Source organism: Lithobates pipiens, unplaced genomic scaffold (genome assembly GCF_037356315.1).
Source record: "Lithobates pipiens isolate NorthernLeopardFrog02 unplaced genomic scaffold, aLitPip1_a1.2 Scaffold_22, whole genome shotgun sequence".
Taxonomy (NCBI): Eukaryota; Metazoa; Chordata; class Amphibia; order Anura; family Ranidae; genus Lithobates; species Lithobates pipiens.
In genome coordinates this window covers 71,256,920-71,281,801 of record NW_027507784.1, presented here as the reverse complement: position 1 = coordinate 71,281,801, position 24,882 = coordinate 71,256,920, and the positions used below count along the sequence as shown (strand labels likewise).

At 40.8% G+C, this 24,882-nt stretch overlaps 1 protein-coding gene across 5 annotated transcripts in view; it reads right to left on the bottom strand.

Annotated features, from left to right (window-relative positions):
- QTMAN (queuosine-tRNA mannosyltransferase) overlaps positions 1–24,882 on the bottom strand; it is a 636,919-nt gene that overhangs the window by 267,639 nt on the left and 344,398 nt on the right. For all 5 annotated transcript variants that reach the window (XM_077447749.1, XM_077447745.1, XM_077447747.1 and 2 more), the window contains exon 9: positions 22,945–23,036. In XM_077447749.1, coding sequence (XP_077303875.1) covers positions 22,945–23,036 — 92 coding nt within the window. The remainder of the gene's footprint in view (positions 1–22,944; positions 23,037–24,882) is intronic.

Below are 24,882 nucleotides of genomic sequence, written 5' to 3'. Positions count from 1 at the left end.
GGGCAGAATTCTGTCTGTCTCCGCTTTGCACAGTGAGCGGAGACGGACCTGTCACCCACCTGCTCAGTGGGGATCTTCAGAGCGATCCCCCCACTGAGCAAAATTGAGTCTGCTGAGCGGACCACCCATGTGAAAGGACCCTAATGTAAAAAACCTGGTCAGGCAATGCTGTGTGGGGAAGCTTGAGGGGTGTGGCTGTCACTCTGCTCTGTCAGTATAAAGCACTGCAGTGTGGGGGCATTGCCCAACAGGAATCAGTCACAAATAACATGCAGAGACACAGGACCATGAAGAAGTAAAAAGGTATGTGCCTTCATATGGGCTTCAAAACTCGTCCCACTGTCCAAGACATTCACAGTGCATACCCCACTCTACAGTGCGCCGAATAGTTGGAAATACCCAAAGCCTCTATGGAGTAATGATTTCAGTTTAGCAAAGGACATCTCAGAAGTTGGCTCAACTTACACCTTACACTAATGCTGTGTACACGTGACCGGACTTTTCGACTGACTAGGTCCAACGGTCTTCCCGACAGACTTTTGGCGGAGTTCTGACAGACTTTCCGAATGAACGGACTTGGCCACACACAATCACACAAAAGTCAGACGGATTTGAAAGTGATGACGTACGACCGGAATAGAATGAGGGAGTTCATGGCCAGTAGTCAATAGCTGCCCTAGTGTCGGTTTTCGTCCATCGGACTAGCATACAGACTGATTTTTCGACCGGACTTGAGTCCATCGGAAACATTAGAAACATGTTTTAAATCTAAAGTTCCGTCTGATTTTTAGACAGCAAAGGTCCGATGAAGCCCACACACGATCGAATTGTCCGGCAGATTTTCCTGAATTTGTTTTGTCAGTTGTAATTATGCTACCAGCAAACATGCAGGCAGTCCTGAGTTTTCTTATTACAGCATTCTTTACAAACTGAGAGTCGTGGAAACACCTTGTATTAAAGTACAGAGCATGCATGCTCCTTCATCAGGCTCTGCTGCATACGAGGATAGCCTGATGAAGGAGCACGCATGCTCCGAACGCAAAGCACCCGACCCCGTTCATGGAGGTGAGGACACCAGCACAATGTGGAGCATCATGGAACATTCCTCTTCTGCCTCCCAGCCACCCAGAAGCGCCGAGTACCCACAGCACCGCCGGAAAGCCACAGGACCCAGGATACAGGACACCCTCCACCAGCTGGTGAATACCTCACCACTCGGGAACATGCGGATGAATTCATTCTATTGTCTAAATGCTGGAATTTACGTTCTCAAATGTGAGAGTTTTTAATCCACTATAATAAATGTATTGTAAAACACACTGCATTTAGAGGGCCCCATCCTTCTTTCTCTTGTCTTGTTCCAGAGCTCCTTCTAGCTTTATGGACTGGCTGTCGTCTACATTTTCCGCACCTTGTTATCCTTACATGGACTAATGCTTGGACTTGAAGTGAAACATTTATATTTACCTCCACGTTCCCCCATCCCCCTACATTATCAGATTCTGCTCCTCGCCCCCCCCCACCCCCCCCCTTTATATTTTTTAATAAATATCCCTCAAAAAAATATAAAATAAAAACGAATTTCTTCTTTAGTTTAGGCCAATATGTATTCTTCTACATATTTTTGGTAAAAAAAAAAAAATTTGCAATAAACATGTATTGATTGGTTTGTGCAAAAGTTATAGCGGATACAAAATAGGGAATAGATTTATGGCATTTTTATAAATTTTTTTACTAATAATGTTGGCGATCAGCGATTTCTAAAGCCCCATACACACTATTAGATTTTCTGCAGATTTTTGGCTTCAGATTTACCAAAACCATGTAGTGCAAGGGCCTGCCTGATTGCATACAAACGCGTACACACGATCAGAATTTTGGTCGGAAAAAGCTCTGATGGTTTTCCCGACGGAATTCCACTCAAGCTGTCTTGCATACACACAGTCACATCAAATTCTGACCGTCAAGAACGCGATGACGTACAACATGTATGACGGGACTAGAAAAAGGAAGTTCAATACTCAGTAGCCAATAGCTTCCATCTCGTAGTTGAATCTGAGCATGCATGAGTTTTTGCGTGTCAGAATTGCATAAACACAATCGGAATTTCCGTCTGAAAAATTGAGAACCTGCTCTCAAATTTTTCTGGTGGGAATTCGGCCAGCTAAATTCCGATTGGAGCATACAGACAGTCGCATTTTCTGAAGAAAAGCTGTCATCTGTCTTTTGCTGGCCGAAATTCAGATCGTGTGTACGCGGCATGTACGCGTACGCACAACGGGACTTTCTGGCAGACTAGGTCCAATGGAATCAGTCTGTCGGACAATCCGATTGTGTGTAGGCTAATCCAATGGTTTTTCATTTTAAAAATCCGACGGGCCTAGAAATAGAACATGTTTCAAATCTATCCGACGGACTCAATTCCTATCGGGAAAACAGTTCGTCTGTATGCTGGTCAGACGGACCAAATACGACGCGAGGGCAGCTATTGGCTACTGGCTATTGAACTTCCTTTTTTAGTCCCGTCGTACCTCATCACATTCAAAATGAATGGACTTTCGAACGGACCTAGCCCATTCGTGTGTGGGCAAGTCCGTTCGTTTGGAAGGTCTGTTGGAACTCCAGCGAAAGTCCGTCAGGAAGACCGTCGGACTTAGTCTGCCAGAAATTCCGGTCGTATGTACAGAGCATTAAGGTTTGACCTCATATTATATGGTTTTGGTAAATCTGAATACAAAACAATGCAGACAATCTAATAGTGTGTATGGAGTCTTACTGTGTGGGGATGTGATTTACTAGAGGAGGAGCCAGATCGCTACTCCTACTTAGTAGGAGCAGACAATCTGTCTCTCCTCTCCTGACAGAATGGGGATATGTGTGTTTACACACAAACACATCCCCCTTCTCGCTCTTGTGCCCGCATTCACGCGTGGCCAGCAGACATCACGGCTGCCGGCCACGCGTATCGTGTCCCCCGCCGTGCTGTGGGCACCTGCTATGGCTCTTAAAGGAGCCAATGTACGACAGTGATTTGTGGGAACGTGCAGACCTGCCGCAGTATAATGATAGTGGCTGGTCAACAAGTGGTTAAATAAACCAGAAATAAGTCAGACCACCATGCTTGCTGTTATGTCCGATACAGTGAGAAAAATAATTATTTGATCCACTGAAGAGTTTGTAAGTTTGCCCACTTACAAAGAAATGAATGGTCTATAATTGTAATCATAGGTGTATTTTAAATGATAGAGACAGAATATCAACCAAAAATCCTGAAAAAAACACACAATACAAATGTTATAAATTGAGTTGCAGTTCAGTGAGTAAAATAATTATTTGATCCCCTACCAACCAACAATAATTCTGGCTCCCATAGACTGGCTATAGTATGTGCTCATGTGGTACACAGATTAGTCCTGATAATTTAAGAAGGTGCCCCTAACAACAACCCGTTACATGTATAAAAGACACCTGCTCACAGAATCTCTTTCTTCCATTCAAACCCACCATTATGGGCAAGACCAAAGAGCTGTCAACAGATGTCAGGGACAAGAACGTAGACCTGCACAAGGCTGGAATGGGCTGCAACACGCAAGAAGCTTGGTGAGAAGGAAACAACTATTGGAGGGATTATGCACAAATGGAAGAAATACAAAATGGCCATCAATTGCTCTCGGTCTGGAGCTCAATGCAAGATTTTGCCTCATGGGGTAAGGATGGTAATGAGAAAAATGAGGGATCAGCCCAGAACTACACAGGAATAGCTTGTGAATGATCTCAAGGCAGTTGGGACCACAGTCACCACTATGGATTGAAATCTTGCAGCGTTCACAAGGTCCCCCTCCTCAAGAAGGCACATGTACAGGCCCATCTGAAGTTTGCCAATGAATATCTAAATGATTCAGAGAAGGATTGGGAGAAAGTGTTGTGGTCAGGTGAGACCAAAATTGAGCTCTTTGGCATTAACTTGACTCGCCGTGTTCAAAATGCTGACTATGACCCTAAAAACACTATGCCTAAAGTCAAGCACGGAGGTGAAAACATTATGCTTTTGAGCGGTTTCTCTGCTAGGTACAGGTCAACAGGTACAAGGTACAGGCCAACTTTGCCTTACTGAGAGGTCAATGGAGAGGGCCATGTATTGTAAAATCTAGATTGACCCAAAACATACCGTCAAGGCAACAAAGGAGTGGCCCAATAAGAAGCACATTAAGGTCATGGAGTGGCCTAGCCAGTCTCCAGATCTTAATCCTATAGAAAATGTATGGAGGGAACTGAAACTTCGAGTTGCTAAGCGACATCCAAGAAAATTTAAGGATTTAGAGAAGATCTGTAAAAAACAGTGGACCAAAATTCCTCCTGAGATGTGTGCAAACCTGGTAACAAACTATAAGAAATATCTTACATCTGTGCTTGTTAACAAGGGTTTCTCCACCAAGTACTAAGTGATGTTTTGCTTGGGGATCAAATACTCAATTTCTAACATTTGTATCATGTGTTTTTTTTCTGGATTTTTGGTTGCTAACCTGTTTCTGTCATTTAAAATACACCTATGATAAAAATTATACACCCTTCAATTCTTTGTAAGTGGGCAAGTTTACAAAATCTGCAGGGGATAAAATAATTATTTTCCTCACTGTGGAGCTGTGTAAATCTTAGGCCTGGATGAACAGAAATGTAAATCTTTAGACAGGTAAGACAGTTCTCGTATATACATTTTAACGAAGTATTCAGCTGTTTGACTGCAATGCAGCGATTAGACATCAAAGATAGGAAAACACAAAAGGTGGATTTCCTCTATTACAGAAATAGAGATATGCAACAGGCACAGGGGTATTCAATAATTTAAAACAAGTTGCAGAATTCGTAATGTGTTTTATTAAAAGCAACAAGCAGCCAAGAAACCTCATTTAGCTCGTCTATCACTACATGTGAGGCTGTTTTCCATTAAGGGGACAGTGGATTACTATCCTGAGTGATTGGAAGCCATCATCTGGAGACAGTGCGGTCAGCCGTACATCAGTGGGAATCGGCCCGGCTGGTGGCACAGAGGGAATGTTGGGATGTTTTTGCCTCTAGGCTGCAGTGATTATTTGTATAGCGATACCAGACAATATGATAAGTGGCTAATCACAGAACAATGCAAACATGGCATAATTAGCTATGGAATTATTCCTTATTTAGAGGCAGTTACGAAGCCAACTCATTGCTTATTTAATATGATCAAGATTATGACGAAATAAATGATGTCTGATAAAATCACTCACTGAATAAATACTTTAAGACAAACCTAGGTTAAAAAAAATTAATTTTCACTTTTATAGTGACATGGGGAACACAACCTACCTTCTAGGGCCCCATTGACATTAGACAACTCGGAATGGCAGGCACATTTCAAATCGTGGCAACACGCACGACATGCATTTGGGTGCCATTATTTTTAATAGAGCCCCAAACACAATTCTGATTCTTCTCATGTGACAGAATCATGCGACAATCACACGTTTAAAAATCACGCTAAGCTTGTCCTCCAAAAGTGAACTTAGGCTTCTATTGGGCGTGCATAGGGCAGCCTTATTACTTCAATAGGCTGCCCTATGTGCGACACGTGGAGATGTGTGTAAATCGCACTTAAAAAAAATTGCAAGCAGTAACATTTGCTACTACAACAAGATATCTGAACAAGGACTAAATGGCATCTATCTTCATTTTGGCATTAAATTCTGCCATGGACTGTTTCAAAGTAGCCACAGACATGAAATGGCTGGGATTAGGGTCAGTTTGATGCCTACCGAAGCCCCCTAACTCTGCCACCTGGGAGAACAATGGACTGGCAGAAATCTTGTTCCAATCACTAATGTTCCTCCTGAGGAAAGTGTCTCAGGGATCATCTGGCGGTCCTTCTCCTCACCTCCCCTCTTCACCGACATATGTAACCACTGTGTTTATAGAGCCGAAGAGTTATAGTAGTGCTTGGGGATCATTGAAGAATCTAAATCTGTTCTGGTGTTCAAGATTTCTGAATAAGTTTGAGCTTGTAAAAAAAGCTCAGGCCAAAACACAGATCCCAGCACTGCAGCACTGCCTTCTTGCTGAACCAACTGCAGATAGAGTGCCTAGATCCTTGTAGATAATGCTCATGACCCATACATACCACCTGAACATGGTTGAAAAAACCTAGCAATTGCAATCCCTCCATATCCCCCTGGTGGCTTCTGCTGTTACAAAGGTCTGTCATGTTACAAATAACAAGAGAGAGAGAGCTGCTGCCCCCAGCTTCTTTTTTTTTTTAAACAAACTATGGGGTATTATATCCACCTTTGTGTGGAATGGGAGGCCTCCACATTTGGTCATCTCCACTTTACAGCTCCCTATCACTTAAGGGGGGCTATCCTTACCTAACTTTCAGGCTTACTTCTGGGCGGCAGTCCTGGCAACGGTCAGATGGTGGTTCTCCCAACCTAAAGATAACCCAGCGGTTACCCTAGAGGCGGCCATAATGGGGTCATACTCCACCCTTAGTAACTTGGTGTTCAGAGGGCCAAAATCCCACCCCGGTATTACCGACCTGATGCGTACCACTATTTCGGTATGGCACAGGGCGAGGGTCAGTTTTAGCTCTCCGGAGATGTTCTCCCCACATCTCCCCCTATGGGGTAACCCAAACCTTCCGCATCTAAATAAAGTCCCTGACCCACAGGTTTGGGCAAAAAAGGGGATAGTGAATCTTAAACATGTTGTTTCCGGTGGCAAATTGCGCTCCTTCCCTGACCTCAAAGATGCACACACATTATTAAGGTGGATGTTGTTCCGCTACTACCAACTTTGCCATGCATTTCAGAAGCAGTTCCCATCCTCTCTCACCCTAGAATCGGACCCTATAGAAGCATTACTTATTGCCAAGGTAATAGACAAACCCTTATCCTCCCTGTATTTCCACCTATCCCTAACCCCTACTAAAAGACCTTTGACAAGTGGAAAATAGACATCTCTGACTTTACTGAAAAAGACATGTAAGCTTGTTTATCCTCTTTTGTGACTAATATGATCTCAGCCAAGGACCGTTTTCTGCAAGTTAAGTTCTTGCACAGGACCTACTTCACCCCAAAACAATTGACAATTATGAATCCAGGGGGCCTGGTGCCTTGTCCCAGATGTGATCTGCAGACTGCTTCCTTTCTCCATATAATCTGGTCCTGTCCACCCCTTGCTGCCCACTGGTCAGAGATTCTTGATGAACTCAATCGGATAACCTCTTTGGACCTCAAGTCAGATCCAAGGTATATGTTGATCAACATCTTTGGCACCAAGGTTCAGGGTAAATACACTAGGCACGCAGGGAGATATTTCTCCACTGAAAAGATGCTGCACCACCCACAGTGTCTTCCTGGCGCTCTGTTCTAAATTTTTAAGCTTTAACGAATTTGCTAGGTAAACGCAAGATTACTGATGATGTCTAGTTGATAGGTCCAATTTTTCCCAGTATGAGTCAGACTTTATGGCTTTGGATATCATTGTCTGATAACAACCATCTACATTATATGCTTGTGATTTTGATGCCCTCATCAGTCCTTCTGAGCAAACTCTCATTGCATGATTCTGAACTGTGCAAGATCCCTGATAACTGCCGAGGCCGATGCCTAAAACAAGGAAACTATTTCACAGACACCAATTTATGTCCACCCAAATAATAGCTATACTATAAAATGAGAATCACTCAGTGGTTGGCACACTCTGCATTCTCCTCCTGTCACCAGGCTCCCTGTGCTAGACTGACAGCAACTTGCAATGCAGAGTAGAGCCTTATTGGGTCCTGGTGTTACCCCACTTCATCTCTGCTGTGCAGGGGATTATAGGAAGCTAAAGTAAAGACAAATTAAGTACTTACATGAGCTGTATTTAAATCATCTTTCAAATGGGTGCATAAATGTATGTATTTCTGTTTTTATATCCACCCAGAATTTAGCGTTATCCATTTACATTTATTTACTAAACAAAAACATACAAAACACGTATTTTGTACTTTTCTTTCCCAAAATTCTGTACACAGTTTTATATCTGTACACAAATCCACAGCCACACAACAAACAAGAGAGATCTCTGTATACAAATTAAATATGAGAATTACATTATTTATAAGAAGGCAGGAAAAAAACCCGGGAGGGAAAGGGACACTTATTTTAATAATCCTATTTCCCTTCATTTGTATTATTCAATATAGTGTATTTTTATCTCCATGAAACCTGCCTTTGTCAATATCCTAAGCCACCCAACACACAAATATATATATTTTTTTCTCGGATTTCTCACCAGCTCCCTGTTTACAACCTAAAGGTCCCTCTTCAATTGTGAGTGCCTTAAATTATAAATGGATGTGTACTTTCCTCTCACCAAATGTGTATCCATCTGCCACCCTATTTATCCGATCCCCTCATCGTGGTAACTAGGAGTTTTTTTTTTTTTTATATAAACATGTCTTTTCCCCTGCCATGTTGCTCCACTCTGAAGGGAGCGCACCGGCTGCTCCGAGACGTCTTTTGTCTCTTACAGCAATGGGAGATAAAGATGGCATTTTGTAGAGTCCAAATTAAAGATGAACTTCTGGGGGAAAAAAAAAAAAACTGAATATTGTAAAACTACATAAAGTGAGACGTTATTTACCTGTTTCTGGATACAATGATTTATTTTTTTAATTCTTTATTCAAGGTTAACTCAGTAAGCACATAATATTGCATACTGCCCTTCGAAATAGTGTTTGGGTACACATAAAATAACACAGATTCATTAAATGCGCATAAAACCGAAAAATCCAAAGGAGACAACATACAGTATATGACCTTCCCTGGAGTATGACCTTCAGGTCCAGGTCAATGATGAAAGCCAACGGGCAAGATGGCTAGAATATAGCACAGTATAGACCAGGGGACAAGTAGTCCTGATTTATTTTTGAATGAACATTGGGAGGAGGTGTTGAGAGAAGGGTAGGGTATGGTAGGGAAGGGGCAGTTAGAAGGAGGGGGATAGTGTGGTAGGGAGTGGGGTAATGAGTGGGTGGTAAGGGAAGGAGAAAGTGGAAAAACTGGAGACAAGAAGGGGGAAGAGAAAAAAATATGTGGTAAGGGGAACACATTACTCAGCGGGATGGATCTGTTTACTTGATTTTCTCTATTTGAACTGAAAATATTATATTTATAGTCGTCAGTGAGCTGGAAGCGGTGCCAGTAAAATCAGGTCTTTCAGATTTTTTTTGTTCCTTGTGTCGGAGGTCTTCCATCCCCACAATGTTACCGACTGCAGCCACCCAATGGCCAGTGGTGGGAGGTGTGGGATCTTTTCATTTGAATGCAATAATTTGAGATCCTGAGTTTTATTCCCACCAAGGACACTATAGTATCAACTGTACAGTATATGGGTGGGCACATTGTTTCTGTGTTTTACTGGATGTTCTGCATGTGTTTTATTCTGTTTGTGTGTGTACATGGTTTTGGTAAATATAACACACAGGAGGTTTAACCTAAAATTATACCACAAAAGGATTGGGATCCTGTTTTCAAAAAAGCGAGTTATGTTCAGCAAAGCTGAATCCGATTTCAAATCGGATTCAACTAGCTAAAATATTCTTGCTCATATGTCACGTCACCCTTACCGATTCAGGGTCTTGGCAGGAACCCCTTTCAACCCACTAATAGCCACTGTGCTTGTGCTCCCTTGCTGTTCTTTTCCATGCCCAGCTGATGACAATATCCATGTTTCTGGGGACTCTTCCTATTTGAAAAAGAAGCCAAGGGTATAACATCTTCTCTCTCCCTAGAGTCAGACATTGGAGATTCTAGTGCAAACTGTGATGGAGGAATGACTGACAGGTCAGCACTGGTAAGGCAAGTCCGAAATGGCCAAAATAGTAGAGTCTCTTTAAGAATCACAGAATTAAACTTGGATGAATCAGCACCAAAGGTGTGTGTGCACAAGAATTATACAGACCATATAGGAACATATAAGTGTCTTGCAAGATCTTGCACTACTCTTCAGCACATTTTAATAATAATAAAATCCTAAATGCAAGACTCATATCCTTCAGAGTGCTGCTTTGTTTGTCCCCCATGGTTGCTATGACTTGGACTAATTACTTGCTGTGGCTCATGAACTCAGCTTCACCCATCCTTTGCGCCATCTACTATAGCCTATATAGAAAACTAAAGGACATGATGCAAAAAAACAAACAAAAAAACAAACAAAACACAAGGCCAGAGTAAAAACAGAATTTGGGTACTTATACAAGCTGTTTTTAAAATTACATGCTTAACAAATTTTGTGCATTGCTCTATACTATGCCAAAATGCAACTGCTGCACTCTATTGGGTGAAACAGTTAACATATTACGGCGCAATTGTGAATTTTAGGCATATATTTTTAAATACCTAAATTGTGCCTTTATATCAAATTCCTGGGATTCCCTGTACAGTAGTAATGCTCAGACTAGAAGAGGAAGCATTTGGTATTAGAATATAGAAGGCTGCAGATTTAAAGATAATTTTTATTTTTTTAATAAGAAGTCATAATAAGCCTCGAAAAGAGCTTACATAGGTTATATCCATCTTTAAGCAAAAGTTGAGTTTTCCTTTAAAGTTCTCACCTCTGAGCATCCGTTGCCCCCAGAAAATATTTGATAGGTTCTATTAAGCCCGACACAAATTGGTTTTACTCAGAAAACTTCCGAGTGCTCAGGAGGAGGCCGATTGTGACTCGTCTCCCAACAGATTGTCATACAGAGCTGTTACCAACCTTCTGTTGTCTAATTGATGTTCCACTTCTCGCTCTAATTCTGCACATGGTAGAGATTTCTGGAAATACACTGGAGAACATGTACATTTTTACAACAGTTACCTATTCCTAAGCATTTAGTGTTTGCATTTGATGTGTTCCTCCAGATATCAGAGAATGACTAAGCATATCAATTTAAAAAATGTACAGGCATATATATCTTGGCAGGCAAGTGCACAGCTTTGGGCGCTACTCCCTTAATATACTGCAGGAGCATGAAGACTGTAGACTGGGCTCTTTAGACATCCACCAGGCCCTTTGCTGTTGCCTGGGTTGCCCTGTGGATGATCTGGTTCTGAATATTGGTAGGTTAAAGTGGTTGTAAACCCTTAAAAACCACTTTGACCTACAGGTAAGCCTAGATTAAGGCTTACCTGTAAGTCCAAGAAATATCTCCTAATCCTACATGGTTTAGGAGATATTGACAAAAAGACAGGCACCACTGTCTACGGCGCAAGGGCCGTAGACAGCGGCGCGCAGGCGCACTGAGCATGCCGCTGTTAGCGGCACTATTCCGTTAGTGGTGGCTCCCGTGCACATGCGTAGGAGTGACGTCGTCGCTGTTCCGGCACTGTGAGTGGCTGGAGCAGCGATACCCGGAAGAAGATGGGCGCTCCGTGCTACAGGGGACAGCGGTGACATCACTGGCTCCTGTGTCAGGTACTGTAAGTGACACATAATGGGCTACTATGTGATGCATAGTAGCCCATTATGCTTTACCTTTGCAGGGAGACAAAGAGGAAGTAAACCCATCTTTAACTAGCATATAACTAAATAGGTCCCTAATGTATGTGCCCAATTGAGTGGCTGGGACAGCAGAATGTAAGCTCCTTTGCCACAGGGAATGATGTGAACAGTTTTGGTGCTACAGGAATTCATGAAAAGGCATAATTAATATATGTACTCAACAGGGATAAACAAGTAAAGCCTAGTACACATGAGATTATCGGTTGAATGATCGTCCGTTTTTTTTGCATGATAGTCTCCATATCGAAAATCAAGAGGTTACTAAAGTACGTAAATTCTCGTACGGCAGAATAAAAATTCAGGAATCGATGTAATGCATTATATTATATTTTTGGATGAAAACTGTACTGATTAAAACGAAAATCGTACGATCTGGTATCATACAAGAAAAATGTTTGTGTTTGTCCCTTCGGATAATTTAGGATGAAAGTTGTGTAAGAACGATCAGATTATCGCATGATCGCTTCGAAAGCTGTATTTTTTGTAGGATTTTCTGATTGTGTGTATGGGCCTTAAGTACAGTTCACGGTCAAGTTTTGAATGCCAGAGCAGGACTAGCGAGGAGGCAAATCTCTCAACTGGGATTACAGATGGCAATAGAGACAGAGAAAAATACCCTGTTGGGCTCCGCTCCAAAGCTTTAAAAATGGGTGGTGGAGTTTTGTTTTAAAGGATAATTGTACTGTTCCTTTGAAAAAAATCTGTACTGAATCCATTCAAGACTCTGCAACCATAAACTAAAGACAAAGCCCATGGACTTCTCAACAAAGTCACCTTTCCCAAGGTAAGGATGAGAGGACGGGCTAGCAGGAATAAATGGTTTGTCTGTCACAGACTCTGGCTCCCTACTCCTATTTTGGCACATGTGCTTGCTGCCCCAATTCAGAAGTATGAATGCCAATACTGGTAGAGTAAGCAGTAGAAGCTGAGCATTTTTGGAATACAAAGATTACACGTTGTAATTATTTGCCTGCAGAGTCTGGTAGGGATTCAGTGCTGGTCGTTTATGGTAAAGAGTTTTGACCCTTTCAACAGAATACTATTTACCCGTTTCTAAACTGGCTACATAATAAAAATCCAAGACAATTTCAGGAAAATTACACTTCTTCTGGGAAATAATTAAGACCCCCTACCAGGAGCATGTTTACAGGATTTCATACACAACAGAGAGCATGGATTTCATTGGGTTTGCTGAAAAGAAGACGAGGAACCGGTGCTCAGGTTGACAGTGTTTTCCACTCACACTCAATGCAGAAATTCAAAAGATGAACAACTGGCGACCAGGAATCGTCCAGTTGAAAAAGTGTTTATTGGCTCCCGGGTACGTACAACATAAGTACACTTGGGCGTTTCGGCCTTGAGGTCTTAATTATAGAATAATCATAAATTAAGGCCTCGTGGCCAAAGCATGTCACCATATTCATGTTGTACTTACCCTGTAGCCAATAAAAACACTTTTGCAACTGGATGATTCTGTGTCGTCGGCTGTTTTTTTTTAGGTTTAAGGTTTTACCTGTATTTCTATGTGTACATTCCTCTTCACACCATTACTGGAAAGCTGGTCATAATCAAGAACAAAAGCATAATGATCGTAATGCAATGATAGCTTTCTCTGCTCAGTTCCTGCATGAGCTTTGCTGTCACTGTGATGCGATTGGGTATATTGAAGGAGGCAGGTACAGGCACAGTCCATGCAACCAAAAAGTGGAATGTGAAATCTCAGGATTCTTATACAGAAACCTAGATACTTTCGTCAATTGAAATTTTATGAAATATCCCTGTTTTAGACAATTGTTCACAGCCACTGTTTGAATCAATTCAAATAGAACTACTCAATTAAAGCGGTTCTGCACTCATAATAATAAATTTGCCCATTCTGTTGCCTCTAGACCGTACATTTGATAATGCCACATGTTTTTTTTTTTTTATTAATCTACCTTTTGTAATTCGTAGTTTTTTATTTTCCTCCCCTGCGGCGATGGGCGGTCTCTTGCGGGGATCAGCATAATTTCCTGCTGAAGCCCGCACTGTCTCCTCCCAGGAGACAGTGCGGGCTTCAGCAGGAAATTATGCTGATCCCCGCAAGAGACCGCCCATCGCCGCAGGGGAGGAAAATAAAAAACTATGAATTACAAAAGGTAGATTAATAAAAATAAAAAAACATGTGGCATTATCAAATGTACGGTCAAGAGGCAACAGAATGGGCAAATTTATTATTATGAGTGCAGAACCGCTTTAAGGTATCTGAATGTGTCATTCCAGCCAAAAATGATAAACTTTTTTGCTATGTTCCATTTTCACAACCTTTCCACAACCTGGTTATATATTGCTTTTGCCTAGTGATCCTGCTGTTCACCTAAATATCACCTTATTTTTTTAGATGGGCTGACAATGGGGACCAGAAAATGGCTGATCCCCCAAGCATTGTCAGCACCCAAAGGAAGGCATATACAAGGCTTCCTCCGTTGTGCATGTGCTAAATTGTTGACTGCTTAGGCTTCCTCCTACTGCGCATGCACTCAATTGTTGACTGAGTGCAAATCCAAGGCTTCCCCCACTGCACATGCACTTAATTGTTGAGAGAGTATAAAACTAGGATAGAAGGCTCATGTGAGACTTTTAATAAGTGTGGCCTTTTTATCTACTTGGCAGAGCAAAGAAAAGGTGGGCACGTGCATACCCATTGGGCATTGACCACCTGCCGACTGCTCATAGTAAGTATAGTGTGAGCGGGTGGCAGGTACAGGCACAGTCATGTACGTGTACATGACCGGCCTTCCTCTGGGTTTGGGGCATGCATGCGCACGCTCTCTAACTTGTGCTGTGATTGGACACAGCACGAGTTTGGCAGCAGATTTCAGCCAATGATTTCTGAAACCTGCTGGCTGTGTCCAATCACACACACAGTGTTCTGTGTTTACAAACCAACAGAACTCTGCATACATAGGAGCAGCAATCTGGCTGTTTCTTCTCCCTAAAAAGCAAACATTGTTAGGCACACATTTAACCCCTTGATTATCCCTAGATGTTAACTTCTTCCCTGCCAGTGTCATTAGCACAGTGTTAAGTATTAACACAGATCACTGTATTAGTGTCACTAGTGATGTCACTGTCTGTTAGTGACTGTCCCAGATAGTATCTGTTGGCGCCAGATTTCCCACCAGTAAATTCCAGCATATATACCATAGTCTGTAGATGCTATAACTTTCACACAATGACGGTAGACTTATTGGGATTTTTATTTTATTTTTTACCAAAGACATGTTTATATAATAAAAGATTAAAAAAAACAGTGGTGATAAAATAGCACCAAAACAAAGCTCTATTTGTGTGAAAAAAAATTATAACAATTTAATTTGCATACAGTGTTACATGACCGCGCAATTTCCAGTTAAAATTATAGTGCTGAATAGCAAAAAATGCCCTGGTCATGAAGGGAATAAAACCTTCCAGAGGTAAGGCTACTTATACATTGGGGCGGGTGGAGGCACCGGCGGTAAAACAGCGCTAATTTTAGGGCCACTTTACCGGCGTTTTAGCGGGGCGATCTTAACCCCCGCTAGCGGCCAAAAAAGGGTTAAAACCATCCGCAAAGCTTTGCCGACGCTGCCCCATTGTTTTCAATGGGCAGGGGCGCTTTAGGAGCGGTGAATACACGGCTCCTACAGCGCTACAAAGATGCGGCTTGCAGGACTTTTTTGACCGTCCTGCAAGTGCACCGCTCCAGTGTGAAAGCCCTCGGGCTTTCACACTGGAGACATAGGGGAGGCTCTTTACAGGCGCTATAGGCCTGTAAAGTGCCTCAGTGTGAAAGTAGCCTTAATCTTTTGCTTTTCCCTGCACAGGCAAACCAATGGTTCATAAAAAAAAAAAAAAAAAAAAAAAAAAAACCTCTAGTCTACATTAAAAGTTTTAAATGAAGAAGCTGCTGAAATTGCACAACTTACGCAAAGCTGAACAAAAAGAAATGTTCCTATTGGATTGCGGTTAGTGGACTTTTTTTCCCAGGTTCAGGAGATGAGGAGCAAACACAAACAGAATCTAATCTATCAATACATTAAACAAATGCCTGATTGTCAGAGGCATGGAAACCCAAAAAATACTTTTTTTTTCCTTTTTGTTCTGAAATTTTGCACTTGTGTAATATTATGCAGCTTTTTTTTAGATACAGAGTTATACTTCAGCATGTCCAATTTATCTTTTATATAAATAAGCCATCTCCTGATGTATTCAAAGCGAAAACATTTTGCAGCGAGAATTCTGGACAGATATTATGACTCCGTGTAACAAATACCGTAAAGATGAAATTCCTGGATTGGCGCATAGGGGGCGAGGTCGGCGAATGTAAATGCGGAACCCAATCTCAGTAAACCGTTGTAGAATATGATTTGCATACGAAGTCTGAGTTTTGTGTTTCATCAAAGTTATGTAACACGCTGCACAGTAATAACTGGCACATCTGGTTTGTATCCATACATAGTAACTGAATATTGCAGATTAAATGTATATTAAGCATGCAGATTTCAATGATTTGTGACTTACAGCAATGTCAACAGACTTAAAGCAGAATTCCACTTTACAGTTCTAGAAGTATAAATGTGATATCGACCTCAGTGAAGCCCTCTTCAATTTGCCTTAATTGATGCAGGGAAAAAAAATGCTCATTGTCAGTTGCATTTTTCGGTTTCTGAATTCATCACAGTTGGTTTTTTCTATCAAAATATTTTTCTATGTGGCTTGAAACTCATGTGACCACAGTTTTTTTTTGTTTTTATCACCTATTTTGCTTCTCTGCCTTGCACGGTGTGCCCTTAAACTTTTCTAGCCCGCAGGAGCTGGACCTTTTAAAGTTCTTAAGAGCTTGAATGCATTAGCGACTTGGTGCTCTAGCCAGGACGTTCAGGCCCCAAAATGCAGTACTAGAATCAGAAAAGGGCAGCCGACTCAGATGCTCTTGAATAAAATTCCTTTATTTGGTTACATGGGTACACGGGTTCAGGCTACGCTGGTGCATTTCGGCTAAGCCTTCATCAAAGCTTTCCTGTATCCATGTAAACAAATGGTTACAGGACTTTTATTCAAGAGCATCCGAGTCGGTTGCCCTTTTCTGATTCAAGTACTGCATTTTGGGGTCTGAACGTCCTGGCTAGAGCACCGGTCCACAGTTCATAGAGCACCATATTTCCAGTGGAGCTGGGGTATCATTTTGCTTCTCTTCAAAGCGTTACATGGTTTTCTGGTCATGTGATCACTGTGATTGGCTGTGATTATAAACCTTGCCCACCAGTTCCTGATTGCATACATTGACAGGGACAGTCACTGTGCTAGGGGCACCGAATGAGTGTGCTCCAAGCATAAACAAGGGATGCTGGCTGTACACATATATGTGGTAGCTCATCCTTTAACCTCTTAAAGACCGCCCCGCATACATATACTGCGGTAGGGTGGCCCTTTAGTGCAAAATCACATACCTACCGCTGGAGCCCATCGCTCCTGCCTTGATTAGACACATTGGGAGCCAATCAGCGGGTCCATCGCAGTCGCAGGGAAACTCGCCGATCGTTCATAGAGAAGCAGAACAGCGGTCTGTCTATGTAAACAAGGCAGACCGCTATTATACCAGAAAGGAACATGGATCTCTGTTTTCCTTTAGTCAAAGCACTCCCCCCACAGTTAGAAAGCACACATCGGGAACACAGTTAACATTTTGATCACCCCTGATGTTAACCACATCCCTCCCAGTGTCATTTATACGGTGTCAGTGCATTTCTTTAGCACTGATCACTGTATTGGTGTCACTGGTCCCCAAAAAGTGTCACTCAGTGTCAAGATTTGTCCGCTGCAATGTCGTGGTCCTGCTAAAAATCGCTGATCGCCACCATTACTAGTAAAAAAAAGAAAAAAAAAGTCCCTGAATCTATCCCACAGTTTACAGACGATATAACTTTTGCGCAAACCAATCAATATATGTTTATTGGGATTTTTTTTACCAAAAATATGTAGCAGAATACATATTGGCTTAAATTGATGAAGAAATTCGATTTTTTTATTTTATTTTTTATTGTGAATGTTTTATAGCGGAAAGTAAAAAATATTGTTTTGTTTTTTTCAAAATTGTTGGTCTTTTTTTGTTTTTAGTGCAAAAAATAAAAACCGCAGAGGTGATCAAATACCACCAAAAGAAAACTATTCGTGGGAAAAAAATGACGTCAATTTTATTTGGGTACAGTGCCGCACGACCGCGCAATTGGAAAGTAAAATAACGCAGTGCCATATCACAAAAAAATGTCCTGGTCAGGAAGGGGGTAAAACCTTCAGGAGATGAAGTGGCTAAAGCAGTATTAAACACAAAAGCAAACAATAATTATATTGCAGCTTACTAGTTCTTAGATGTAATGGCTGCATTAGGATTTCTTCCTTCTATTTTTATTTTGTGATCCAACTAGTAAGTTGTTTTTTGAAAGTAACACACTTTCCAGCAGAATGCATCAGTTACAGAGATGAGAAGTGTGCAGAGCAGAAAATGTGTTTTGTTTTTATTCATTATGTTACTCATTTTGTTTCGTTAATAATTTTCGAACAAATTCCAAATTTTTACCAAAGCTGGTTGTTAGGGAGTGGGCCGGGAAGCCAGCCACCACATCCTTAACAACCGATGACTCATCAGCTGTCAATGGTCTTCCCCACGGAGAGCTAAAATGTAAACAAAAGAATGCCGGCAATAGAGAATTCAGAAAAAGCAACAGCGTGGGGGTTCCCCCCTCCCCCAACCATACCAGGCCCTTGTTCTAGCATGCAGCCCAGCGGGCCACGAAAAGGGTCGGGGGGGAGTCAAAGGTCCCAGATGATTGCGTGGCCAATCACGGCGTGTGGCACTGGTCGCGCATGCGCAGTGGGTGCCCGGTTGTGAAGCCACAGCCGGGCTCCCACAGTTACAATGCCAGCCCCACCGAGCGAAGGGGGAGATGAGCGGGGCTTCGCTGGACCCTGGGACAGGTAAGTGTCCAATTATTAAAAGACAAAGCGGAACTCCGCTTTAAGTAACGCACAAGTCTTGTCCCTCCCCCAGCCTGTGACTGGAGAAGGAGAAGCAGCACACTGATGAGCTCATCTCTCTGTTCCTCTGCTCTTCTCCTATCAATATGTTCCTTGCTAGCACTTGAGCACTGCGGCACAACTGATTGGCTCCTTGTGTCTTTTTTTCCCCCCTTAAAGCAGAACTAAACTCTCTTAATCAACATTAACAATTTTTAATCCTTATGATGCAAGCATTAGTAAAAAGAAATGAAGGTATATTATATTTAATTGTTTTTAATGTATTTATTTCTTTACATTTCTTCAGTTGCCTTCTGGTTTCTGGCCTAGGCAAAAATGATGTCATACATCCCAGGAGTCTTCAGGAGGGGAGGAGGGGTTTTCTCAGCTGAGCACACCCTCCTGCCTGCATGCCTGAGATAAGGGCAGATGGATTCCACAAAGTAAATGCTACATGAATCATCTGCTCTTACTCAAGATGGCCATGGCCAGAACTGCTGGGGGGGGGGGGGGGGGGTTCAAAGTGATTTCTTAACAAAATAAAGCATGAAGACATGGGCAGATGGGTAAGTTTTCTCTGAATATTAAAAATATAATATGTTTCTAGTTTGCAGTGCTCAGATACAATTTAGTTCCAGTTTAATGCCATAGGCGTGTATGTGGAAATGTGGAAGCATTGCGTGGGTTTTAATGCTGCGCTGTCACATACATGTATACAGCCAGAGCTGCTGTTTTGTGGGAGAGCCATTCCAGTACAATGACTACGCTGTCACCAACAGCTCTTAGTCACTATCGGGAGTCTGGGAACAGGCTCCTGAACATGTGATCATTGTGACAGCCAATCGCAGTGATCACATTATTAGGAAGATCACCTCCACATCCCTGCCTTAATAACCTATTAAAGTGATTGTAAACGATCACCTTGTAAAACAACCCATTCAGTTTAAAATAGAAAAGAAAGGCAAAACATTTTTGTATAGATATAAAAAAATATATATAAAAACCCACTATAAATACCCTTTTTTCCCCTTTTTTATAAGTGATCCCATTCCCTCTGTTCTCAGCTGCATAAGAGCTAGGGGGAGGAGAAGCAGCAGCACACTGAGCTTGCCAGTCAATGGCTGTGCAGTGGAAGTGTGTGAGGACAAGTCTGATCATTGGAGGAGAGTAGGCTGAGTTCCCAGCATAGCTAGAACTGACCACGATGTGTTCTCCTGCTTAGTGTGGTCAGTTTTTTAAAAATAGGAAAGCAAGGGGACTGGCAGGAACACCAGGGATTTCACACAAATTAGGCAATGCAAAGAGATCAGGATACTTTCTCATACAAGTACATGGGAACAGCACGCGCATATCAGGAATATGAAGTGTTGGGGTAACAAATGCTTTAAAGGACTGAAATAAGTCAAAAATCTAATAATGAATGCAGAGCTGCATTATTATCAGGGGTGGCCCGTCCATTAAAGGTGCACAGGCGCTGCCCCCCCTATCCATCACCGCCTCCCCTATCCATGTGTCCGGCCCCTTTTAGGATGCCGGGTGCATGGATTCCAATGCAGAGGGGGTGTTTATTTTGAAGCACCGATTATAGCCAGAGGCTCTACTAGGCTTCAAATAGGGTGGGCTTGGGGCGAAGAGAATGTGCTCACAGCCCGCCCAGGTGTGAATTTGCTATTGTAACACTGATCCTCCTCCCAGCCAATCAGGAATCGGGTTTTCACACCCGTCACCCAATTGGATGAAAGGACAGGCAATCCTATTGGATGCCCAGAAGGAGGGGAGGAGCCACATGCTGAAAGCCGCAGATAGAGGAGAGGACATGGAGCTGCTGCCTGCCACCTGCCTAGATGTAGTAAGTGCCAGACCGACTGGAAAACAACGGGGGGAGTGGGAGGAGGTGGTTGTTGCCCCCCCCCCCCCCCCAAAAGAAAAAAAAAACACCAGCCTCCACTGAATATTATGTGTACTGCTTTAAAGAATATGTAAACCCAACATTTCATATTCCTAATATGTGCCTGCTGTACCATGTACTTGTATGAAAAAGTATCCTTTAAGTGCAATTCCTGGTGCTCCTGCCACCTCATCTTCCCATCAAAAACTGACTACGCATATGAGCACACCGTGATCAGTTTTCTGGCTGTGCTGAGAACTCAGCCTGCTCTTCTCCAATGATCAGACTTGTCCTGACAGCCACCCCCCCCGCCCCCCCTCCCCGCACAGCTATTCACTAAGACCATTGTTCTGCTGTTTCCCCTCTCCTAGCTCTTATGCAGTTGAGAACAGGGATTATGTTATCACTTATTAAAAGGGGAGTAAAAAGTGCTTTTTTTTTTTCATCTATACACAAATGTTTTTCCTTTCATTTCTATTTTACACTGAATGGGTTGTTTTACAAGGTGAGGGTTCACATCTACTTTGCTCTCCTGTTATCCGTGCAAAACGGAAGCACATTTCGGAAAGGTTTTGCATTTAAAACTCACTTTTCTGCTGTAAAAGCTTCCACCCTTCCAGCCAGGGAAACCCAGATATGACAAGTCTTTAGTATAGACCCCACACTGTCCTCCATGGATCTGTTAGTGTATAAAATGCTGGAACACACACGCTGCAGCAGAGTGAGTGGAACACCATAAGGCCTGAGGGTTCCACACATCATAAACCTGCCTGCCTTCTGGGTGGGTTTGCCTTTTCTTTTTTTTTTCCATCGCAGGTTAAAAACTGCCTTCAATTCTACTGACTTGCAGAGCAACGCGCAGCCTCGGAACTGTGCAGTCAGCATTTTAAACTATTACAAGCTACCTCCTGAACCATTGCCAAGTTAATAGACAATGAAAGATAATGAGCTTGAAATTGGGTGTTAAATTGCATTTTTTTTTTTTTTGTTCCTATCTCTATTTTTCCCCCCATGCTTTAACCGTTTCCTACAGATGCACCATGTCATTTTGCATTCGGGCACACATCATCAAAATATCTGTGAAACCAACAACAAAAAAAAAATCCTCCTTTTCCACCACCTCTGTCCTTGTTTCCCACAGCACAGGCGGGGTTAAATCTGTCTTGCCTTGTCATGACAGCTGTAATAAGCACAATGTGTTTGGTTTAATCTAAAATGCTGTTGTTAAGACAAAGGCTAAGAACGTCAAAGATCAAATTTTGTTTCGATCCTAGTTAATGTAAAAAAATAAATAAAAAATAAATAAAAATTAAAAAAAAAAAGAAAATTTTTCATTAACAATTAAAAAACAAAACAAAAAAAAAAGATGAAAAGAAAAAAAACTATTTTTGTATATTTTAATAAAGGTATATAAAAAGTAAAAGTAAAAAAAAAATAAAATAAAAAAATAATATATATATATATATATATATATATATATATATTTATATAAGTGTGTGTGTATTTATATATATATATATATATATATATATATATATATAAAATATAATATAATATTATATATATAAATATATATATATATATATATATATATATATATATATATCATATAGAGAACATGCACCAAAGTGCATTGGGGGACACCCCTTGTATGGCAGAAATAAAGTGTACAAAATCAAAACTGGATAAATTAATATATAAAAATTTGTATCAATGATGTTTGCAGCAATAACACACTAATCAATTTGTATATATATACAAATTATATATATATATATATATATATATATATATATATATATATATATATATAATGTTATGAAAAAAAGCTATCCAGTACAGCTGCCTGAAAATAAATGTTTAAATTACTAGAGCCTTCTAACGGTGAAGGGCATCAAAGGACACAAGAATTCTAATTCCCGCGGTAATGTCTATAGATAATAACAAAAATATATTCCACACCTGATAACAATCACCTGCTTCTCTCTCTCTCTCTCTCTCTCTTTTATGCTTAAAGAATATCCTAATAGTCATGTGAGCTTATCTTCATTAGTCTAATTGTAAGGGATCCCTTTCAACTTTCCCTTAAAGCTAATGAGCTGCATTAATCCAGGTTCATTTTTATAAGCCTCGTGGGTCCAAAAGTACAGGACAGTCATTTTCAGAAAAGCAATAAATTAAAAAGGAAGCAGGGGCGCCTTAAGTGCAAGTCTAGCATCAGACCTATGGTAATACTACTGCCGTGTAGTTTAATTAATCCTTGTTAGCATAACAACTAATATCCTGAAATAACATACTGCTTTTCAAAGTAAGTATACTAATTATGCGGTCTCTCTCTTTTATTCAATTTTTTTTTTTTTTTTTTTTACTTGGCAATTTATTTGTCACTACAATTTTTTTTTTTAAATTTGTTGTTTTATTTCCATACATCTTTAAAAGATGTTTAGAGGCAGTACCTGAAACCGATGTCTCCGTACAAGATGGGGCCTTTTGCAGAAATTCTGTAGCTTTTTTGAGAGCTGTTCAGGTGTCGAATACAGATATTCTGCTGCAGGAAAAAACAGATACATATTTAATGAAACAAAAACCTCAAAGCACACACTCGATATTAGTCACTTTACTAATTAAAAATGCATATTGCTCTGTGCCGTCTCGTGTTTTACATTATTTAAGCCTGATTTTCCAAGCTTACCTTTCGCTCACGATGATGTTCAATGTTAAATAAGAGAGTACTCGTTCTGTTTAGACATCTCCTTGGGGGTGATTAAAATGCATTATTCTAATGTAACACAATGTAAGGGGGAGAGATACTTTAGTCAAAGTGGAGAGCAGCAAAACTACTACAAGTTGTTCTTTTGTTTTATTATTTTATGTACAATGACCTTATCGCTTAATTTCACTACTCGTGAATTTGCTTCTACAATCTGCAAGTCCACACTTACCAGGCTATTGTATATGCATGCCTTTCCTTTTCTGCATATTACATTTCATGTGGATTTAAAGACATTTTATAAAAACAGAACAAATAATAAACACAAAGAACTTGAATGTCATCAGTTGGAAAGACCCAAAACAGGTAATCAATATAAATGAACAAAAAGATAACACAAAAAAAAAGGAAACTATAAAGCCTTGTACACACGTTTGGACTTTCCAACGGGAAATGTCTGACGACAGGCCGTTGGTGATAAATCCGACCGTGTGTACGCTCCATCAGAAAAATTGTTGTCAGATTATCCGCCAACAAATGTTGGATGGCAGGTTTTCAAATTTTTCGAGAAAAAATGTGTGTTGTCGGATTTTCCGAGCGTGTGTACACAAGTCAGTCGGACAAAAGTCCAAAGTACAAACACGCATGCGCGGAAGCAGAAGCAGTCGGTCTTATAAACTTGCGCTTGTAATGGAGAATTAACATTCGTGACGTGGCAATTTATGAAATCTCCAAATGCAGCGCACAATTCTCTTCTTCTTTAATGGGATAATAATGAAGCGGTTTTACTGGTGATACTGATGGAGTTATTGGAAACAAATTTTCAAAGGCTTTTTTTTCTAGTGATATCAAGAATAATATTATATATATATATATATATATATATATATATATATATATATATATATATATATATTTTTTTTTTTTTATTTTTTTTTTTTGGGCAAGTTAGCACAATACCATTATCCCGTAGTTTTTAAGATCAAAGATACAACTATGTTGGTGTCCCTTGTTAATTTTACATTGTATGTTTTAAAATGTAACTGCCTACTCCCAAACTGTCATTTAAAGTAAAATACATAGCCAAGTATTATTTTACACAATGTTTTTATTGTGCATTAAAAAAATAAAACAAATACAATTAGACATGCTATCTGCCAATAGAACTTAACAAAAAGTGCATTCTATGCATCCAAAAATATAGAAAATATACCAAATCAAATCATTATTAATCCAAAAAATAAATGTCAAAGCAATAACTCCTAGGCCAATAATAAATAACACGTTATCTCCCTCCGATTCCGCAACATGTCTGGTTGACGAACGGCCATTCAGAAACAAACTGAAAAGCACGAAATGAAAAGTGCGAAAAGAAAAGTGCCAATCAACACTCACCAAACTTCTATTAACATGAAATTAGCAGAAGGAGCCCAAAGGGTGGCGCTAAAGAGCTGAAAAAAAACCACGTAGTACGTTTTGTTACGTCACTACGTTCGTAATTCTTGGCCAACAATTGTGTGACCGTGTGTATGCAAGACAAATTTGGGGCAATATCGCCATTTAACCAATGGCGCCCGCACCGCCCCAGTGTGAAAGGGGCCTAAAACTGGTGCACTCAGAATCTGGTGCAGCTGTGCATATTAAATCAAACAGCTTCTTCAATCAAGCTTTGACAATAAAACCT